The sequence below is a fragment of the Physcomitrium patens genome, chromosome 9 (genome assembly GCF_059467195.1).
Source record: "Physcomitrium patens ecotype Gransden chromosome 9, ASM5946719v1, whole genome shotgun sequence".
Lineage (NCBI taxonomy): Eukaryota > Viridiplantae > Streptophyta > Bryopsida > Funariales > Funariaceae > Physcomitrium > Physcomitrium patens.
The window spans coordinates 2,086,942-2,094,507 of record NC_143418.1 but is presented as its reverse complement, the minus strand read 5'-3'; the positions used below and the strand labels follow the sequence as shown (position 1 = coordinate 2,094,507).

At 36.2% G+C, this 7,566-nt stretch overlaps 1 protein-coding gene and 1 long non-coding RNA gene across 3 annotated transcripts; one reads left to right on the top strand and one right to left on the bottom strand.

Moving 5' to 3' along the window:
* The first annotated feature begins 2,290 nt into the window (after positions 1-2,290).
* LOC141045738 (uncharacterized) lies at positions 2,291-4,352 on the top strand. The gene is made up of 3 exons (XR_016504656.1): positions 2,291-2,708; positions 3,039-3,508; positions 3,853-4,352. It is a non-coding gene; the product is annotated as an uncharacterized LOC141045738 (long non-coding RNA).
* Positions 3,698-7,135, bottom strand: LOC112286414 (uncharacterized). Of its 2 annotated transcripts, none has more exons than XM_024528282.3 (7): positions 6,701-7,135; positions 6,146-6,255; positions 5,793-5,942; positions 5,432-5,658; positions 5,160-5,270; positions 4,999-5,064; positions 3,698-4,389 (listed from the first exon to the last, which is right to left on the bottom strand). In XM_024528282.3, exons 1-7 carry the CDS (start codon positions 6,786-6,788, stop codon positions 4,377-4,379), a joined length of 765 nt encoding a protein of 254 aa, XP_024384050.1. In that variant the 5' UTR covers positions 6,789-7,135; the 3' UTR covers positions 3,698-4,376. The 2 variants fall into 2 exon arrangements, with proteins under 2 accessions (XP_024384050.1, XP_024384048.1); XM_024528280.2 differs by lacking the exon at positions 3,698-4,389 and adding an exon at positions 4,530-4,884.
* Between the last annotated feature and the right edge of the window lie 431 nt (positions 7,136-7,566).

Here is a 7,566-nt window from a genome sequence, read left to right as displayed (position 1 = left end):
AATGTATTTATTTATTTATTTATTTTTGATTTAAAACTATGAGTTGCATCCTACTTGAATCTTGTAATTTGTTGATTCTACTACTATAGCACCAAAGTTGGATGGTTGCATTTTCATTGAAGTTGAGAAGATTACTCCTATCTTCTTAGATGTGTATATTTGTTGTACTATCAATGCAAAGATAATGGCATAATTGAAAAAAAAATACAATTATTGTTTGTGACTATCATGATACTTCTTGAATTAAGAGAACAATAATATTAGCACTTATTGTATTACCTCTATTTGTTGTATGAGACTTTACATCACTATGCTAATGTCCATTTTTTTTGCAAGTTCTAAAACTACTTCTAGACTTATTAATCATTGGTTTTTGCTTATGTTGTAGATGATGATTCTTCAAGGATTATTTCACTTCTTCATGCATTACTAAGGTAAAAAATATAGAGTTTTTTTATTTTTTTTATTTTTTTTAAGCATTTCTTTCTCAAAGAGTATAGATCATACAACTTCTTTTGTAATCTCTTCTTGTTGCTTTAATGCAATTGATGAAAAAAACAAATTCTATGACTCTAGCAATGCAATAAGTACAAAAAATGCCAAACTTAGTTTGTTTCTTTAACCATCAAATTAAATGTATTAATCTCTAAAGTTAAAGATTTTATCAAGAAATTTTTTTATAGATTTTCCATCAACATATCCAAGATTGTTACTTAAAATGCTCTAATTAATGATCCTAGATGGCTTAGAGATCTTAGCTAAAGCATCCCACATATCTTTTACTAACTTACGTTTATGTATGTATATTAATTATAAATACTTGACATTGTAGGCAATCAATACTTGTACTTCCGCCTCACTTAACTCTTATTTTGATTCTTGATTTGTACTTGTAGCACATTCTAAACTAACAAGGTTTGTGATCTCTTTCATTTTTACTCTATCTCGCTTTTTTCCTTTATCTCTATGTTGCCATCTTATCAAATAATAAAAAATTCTCTCTAATGGAATCCATTTGTTGTTTGTTTGCTTTATATGCAATTATTTGTGGATCTTTGTATTTTTTCTATTTGTGTAACTTTTATGCATTGCACAAAATTGATTAATTTTTTATATTTTTTTTTATAAATTGTTGCTATTTATTATAATGTTGGCTTAATATGAATATACTTTACATACTATAAGTTTGTAAATAATAAAAAGATTTATGTTTATTACTCTATTTTATTGTTATTTTAAATGAACATATAATTTTTATTTATTTAATATCTAAGATTCATGAAATATTTTATGTGTTGTATTATAAAAATGTATTTATTTTTCATATGACTATTTTATATATTTTTATCATTGAGACAATTCTAAATCAGCCATTTTACACAAACAAGGTAAGAATGTTAAATTTTATCAAGAGACTAAATAGTGCCAATATTGATATTTAAAAGAGAAATAAAATTAACTCCTTTTTTATTGTATTTTATAAATATCTATTATATATGAAAAAAATTAGAATCAATAAATTCAAATAAATTATTATAGTGTTTGAATGAAGGATGTAATGCCAATCATTAAATATAAATATAATTGCTTATATATTTGATAAAAATACAAATAAAATTACAAAATATTAAAATTAAAAAACATTGCATATAGTTAAAATCTATGTATTTTTTTTAAAAATAATAATGTTACTTTAAAAAATTATAATAATCTATTATAGTAAATATTTTACAAAAAAGTACTTAAAAATATTTTAAATTTTAGTAAATATATAAAATCAAATCAAATCAAATATAAGTGCTACTTAAAGGTATAGTAATACTTTAAATACAAAAGATTGAAAATATACATACATGTGACATACCTTGCAAACTTAACATGCCAAATGTAATATAAAAAGCATACCACTTAATTGTATATTGATATTGATATTAAAAATTTGATTGTGATTTTTAATAAAACCATTTAATAAATTAAAATGTGTTGACTTACAACCAAATCACCACTACAATTATACACTACTATGTTTTCTATTTCTTTCTGAAATCATAAAGTGAATTTAATAAAAAGTTTATTAGAATAGAATCACACATTCTAAGTTAAATTTAACAAAGTTATTTCAAGCAATTTATAATTTATGTGCTCATCATCATTATTATCATTATTTTTGCAACAGTACATAACATTGTGGTTATTTAGAAACCTGATGCAGAATACTAACCTAATCATCATTTAGTTTTAATATTGAAAATTTTAAACATTATTTAAACATTTTTATGGACCTCATTAATATTATAATACTTTAGATTCTTTAATCTTTCCTCATGGACAATTTATGCATGAAACCAACACAACTAATGGACATCATATATTTTTTTTGTTTTTTTCTGTTTTTGTGAGTCTACGCGTGTCTTAGTCGATTTTTTTGCGTGTTTTTGTGTATATCTTGTTGCATGAAAGACCTTCACCCAAGTAGCTATGGCGGACCTCGACGGCGCCGCGACTGCTTAAACCCAATCTCCAGAATCACGATCAGTGCGAGACGTTAGAGCATATGAATTCCCGACTTTATGGATGTTTCGGTTCCTTCCTATTCGCTGGCTTTGAATGATTGAAATTGCTGCAGTCACCGAGAATTTCTCTAACCGGCAGTTGCAAATGCGCTGCGACAGAACGGTGTAGTGAAGCTTGCGATCGTGACGCGGAAGGTAAGGGAGTTCACTGCTGCGTGACTTGATGCGTGCTCAATTTTGTTCTGGTTTTGGGACGTTTACTCGCATATGGTCCTGTTGGTTGCCTTCTGTGTGATTGCGGTCGCAAGAATCGTCTTCGTTGCGACGGGAGCCGATCGAATATTTCTTCTGCGATGTGGGTTGTGTGATTTGATGCAGTGACGTGCATCTTCTTGAAGTGGGTCAGCGGAGGTTGATTTTGAGACAATCTACTCTCTGTCACCTGAACGCTCTTCTGTGCATTCATATTAGATTGGTAGTTGTGTTTCTTGACCTGACAGCGGGAAATATGCGCGAGATCTGTAGGTTACTGGGAGCTGAGCTAAGGAATCAGCAGATGGAGGTACTTCTATTGCTCTGGTCGACTATTTTACTCAAACTGGCTCTGGCCGTCTCGAGAACAATCGTAGTAACAGTTTAATATAGATACAAGTCCGTAGCTCTTCACGTAGTCTGTAACAGTAGCGGCCATTTGCCAGTTAATCCTTGTGGAAAAGCACCGATGTCAGCAGTTGCAACAGGTCGAGTCATGTTGTACCTTCACAGATTATAACACATCTTTTTATATTTCAGAAAATATATAACAAGTATTGTAAGATTCTTCGAAAATCTGGTTTTAAAACATCAAAGTAGTTCCACTTTATATCCTACCCTACTATGTGATACGAGAACTTAGCTTGGTCCACTCTCCATCCCAGTTGTGATAAAGTCTTTGATGCTGAAATGGCGCTCGATTTTGTCAAACCCAATTGACAACAGTTCTACGCCTTGGCAACGTGAGTCTCTGCCAATTGACTTGATCAAGCATGCCCATTATGTGTGCGTGTTTCCATCTCTATCCCTTTACTAAGTGGAGGACTGTTGGTACTTCTGCAGTTTCAGATGCTGGTTTCGGCGAAACTGGTTTGTAAGTTAAACAACTGGTTCTAAAAATTCACAAGAAAAATTACATACAAACAGTGTACTGAAACATAAAATCGGTGAATATCTTCATTCTAACTGTTGTTGTAGCTACTCAATAACATATCATTACATATGCATATTTTTAACGCAGTAAAATATTCTAATGACATTTCTCAAACGCTATGTGCAACAAATACGATGCATGGACAAATTATAGGCGGATGATTTCATGTTCATTGCCGCTACGAATGGATGACTGCGAACCCACACGCGAAGCATGAAGCGCGAGGAGGTGGTGGACCTCTCGCGACGAACGCCGCGCAGAAGAAGCATCCAACGATGCTTATGACAATGACGTAACCACCGGCAGCTGGTACATTTGCTCTCCATTCCTGGTCACCTTCATGATTTCAAGTAGGAGCCATTCTACCCCAAGAGCCCAGAATTGAGTTTCAGATTTACGGTGGTTGCGTTGAACAGTCTAGATTCCAAACAACTGTGCATGCGTCGGAGAAACCGAGATCGTCAACGAACGGAGATGAGATTGTTTGAGAAGCAGTAGGTTTTAGATTCCTCTGTTTGAGACTGACAGATCCAGTGTTTTGGTAGTCAGGGGTGTGGAGTTCACTCAAAGGGTTGATAGAGTTCAGCTGCTCCAAGTCTTTGTCTTCAGTGACAGTACCTTGCTCATCACGAAATTATGTGTTTATAAGAAAGATACAAGGCTGCGAGAATCTCGTCTTAGTGTGCCACTCTGCAACTTCAACCAAGCATCATTAATCAACCTAGAACTGTTCATTTCAGCAACCTGTTCGTTGCGTTGAACATGGTAATGTAGACATGGCAATAATATGAAGTCGATCAGATGCTGTCATCGTAATGAGAAAGATCAAATATCTGAAACGCATAGACATCGCCTTGTCCCGAGGTGAAGTGGTATTCATCAAATTGCTTGAGCGGCACCAATAAGGTTCACCTCCCTTGTGACAAACTCAGTTTCCAGATATTACATCGCAACGTTTCTGTACTATGCTAAAACAATGGCAATACTTTTGACTACTTGGAGTATCCGGTACCGAATAACGATTCTTAAAGCACCATACTCTCCATCTTTCGTGTCGTGACTTCCATTCGAACTGAAGTCCACACATTCGATGCTCTCTGAACAGATATAGCCACTCTTTGGAGAAAAAGTTGTGACCAATCCTCAGAGAAGTTCAAAGGGCTTATAGAATTCGGGATGGTGAAACTGCAGAAGCCCATCTCATGATTAATTCATGTTTTGTGATTGGCAACGTTAGACGAAACACTCAATAAGTGACTCAAAGCACATGTTTAAGCAACGCAATGAACAAATTCTCACCTTAAGAGCTCATCCTCATCATATGTTAATTCGCCAGCTTTTTGTGGGGACGAATTCAAAAACGTACTGCATCATTGGAAAACATAAACAATGAGAGTTTGTGAGCCGAGATTTCAAGTCGTTCAAATGAACACAAATTTTTGGATGAGAATTGTACAAACCTGCTTATTAAAACTTGGTGAAGCTGTACTGGTCCGCTGGTAACACACCGCCCTGCCTTAGATGTGTTCTCTTCCTTGAAGTAATACACTACTGGATAGCCAAGCAACCATCTGAGAAAAAGAAGAAGCGAATGCATTAATGCACCAGAAACATGACAGGGTGAGAGACAGTTTACATGTTGCAGCATGAATTTCAGGTCGAAGGTAAATTGCAAACGAAGTCACGAGGAAGAAAAAAAAGATAAAAATAAATCTCAGGTAACAAAACGTACCCATTAAGAGTGGGCAACAGTATACCAGAACCATTCGTGATCCCTGCTTCTAGGACACTGGGGGCTGTTTCTACTGGAGCCTCTGCTGAGAGATTCTCCCTTTTGAATTCTTGGGAATCATCAAGAGAACAGGAACTGACGTTTTGAGCCAAGAAAAGAGATGACAGTTTTTGCTGAATTTCAAGGAGGCTCTGTACAATTGCCTCGTGTTCAACTTGAGATGCTTTCTGTCAACCATCAAAACTTTGATCAATCCTCCAATGCCTCGTCTGAGCGCTTAAGTTTCAGAAGCAAATACCGATCGATTCATTAGTTTGTTGGAAAACACTCCGACTGTCGAACGAAATGCTATCAAACGCACCCGAGGAATGTCATCATCGAGAACGACAAACAGAAGCTGTGGCGGAGATTGCAGACTTCGATCCATGTATTCTAACATATAAGAAGGGTGGATCAAATAGCCACACTCTTCCATGTGCAGCACCCGCAGAGCTCCTACCTCATTCCATACCTGCACAGCTTTCCCTGGATTTCTCAAACAGCTCCAGTAGAAGAGGTATAAGAATCGAACACGAGCGGCACCTAAGGTACAGCTTCAGATGTAAAATTTAAAACCTAAAAATTCTTTAGAATGTTTGTTATCCTGTCGCAGATAAAACATTGGAATACGGAGACTGACCACAAGTTAGTAACCAGGTCAAGAGATGCCAAAACCTGGGATAGATAAAGTAGAAGTTGGCACACTTGTTGTAACATTTGTGGCGTGCATGATATGTAATCAAGCATCACAGCAGCGCGCACTCCTGTACTTAACGCCATGACATCTACCCAAACACGTGAAAACGTCAAATTCTATCCACCGTTATGTGCCAGTTGACACTGAAACCAAAAAATCTTACGAAACATTTCATCTGACAAAACCCCTAAAACCCAGCTAAACCCTACACGTCCCAGAAATTCCATATCAATTCGCAGATGCCGCTTCAGAACTGGAACGTAAAACCAGTTCTGAAGCGGCATCTGCGAATTGATATGGAATTTCTCACTTAACAAACACGCAGCATTCTCACTCAACAATCGGACATCAAATCCGCCTCCGACCCACCAAAGCCCTCCAAAACCAAACATGAAAACCTCCTGCCTCTCACCCCGCGAGAGGGCCATCCCAAAATCCTACAACTATTATCAGCTCCACGATCCCGCACCCGGTTCATTCGAAAGGAAATTTTATGCAGCTTCGTGCATTTGGGATTGTCTGCAAAGGAGTACCTAAGGCCAGGCGACGGCGCACCGATGCCCGAAGCCGGATCTTCAGTTGAGGAAGCAATTGCTGCAGCTTCGGCAAGAGCTCCCTCATCGCTGCTTCCTGAGAGTTCCCTCCCCCCAAACTGACTCAATCGAACCGTCTTTCTACCGCATTTCACTCTCAATTCATGCACAGAACTCGCATAGGAGCCTTGCCGAGATGTGGCTCAAAGCACGACCAAATAAGGACGAGTAAGAGGCTGACGATTCGGCGTTATGGGTCTTGCACCAACACTCTTGTTTCTTCTCAACCTCACACGAAAGCTGTAACCCAACTCGGCAATTGCGTGACCAGATCGTCGGAACACAGCGATGACGTTCAACGATGGCGTCGAATCCGCCACGCATGAGCGCCGAGGAGGCTCCGCCATTCACCTCACAACTCAGTTTTCATCGATTCCATTGCCTTAGTCTCTTCGGACATGTGTGTATATATATATTTTTTGCAATTACCACCATAATCCGTCATCCACCACATGTTCCTCACATCCTTTGTAAATGTTACTAATATATAAAAATAAAATAAAAAATGATAGATTTTTTAAAATAATTATGGAATTATTAAGAATTTTTTTGATTGGAACATAAGGAAACTAAATAAACATGTTGAATGGATGGAGATTATGGTTGTAGTAGCAAAAATTGTGATGGCATTAACAACATCTATAATTTAATCCTTACATGTTTTATATAAATATATGTGAATCATTGTTTTGTATAAATGTATGTGAATCATTATATTAATAGCAATCACTTTTAAGAGATATTTTATTTTTGTTGAGAGCATTAAATGTAGCTGACGCTCTCCATACTATTTATTGTAGTTTACA

What these genes read in the sequence shown, in the direction of transcription:
- LOC112286414 (XM_024528280.2), bottom strand. Translation starts at nt 6,788, where the DNA reads ATGAGGGAGCTCTTGCCGAAGCTGCAGCAATTGCTTCCTCAACTGAAG. An exon ending in GCGCCGTCGCCTGGCCTTAG is followed by an intron (nt 6,256 to 6,700) that starts GTACTCCTTTGC and finishes GTGTTTGGGTAG; the next exon opens with ATGTCATGGCGTTAAGTACA. An exon ending in TCGATGATGACATTCCTCGG is followed by an intron (nt 5,659 to 5,792) that starts GTGCGTTTGATA and finishes GATGGTTGACAG; the next exon opens with AAAGCATCTCAAGTTGAACA.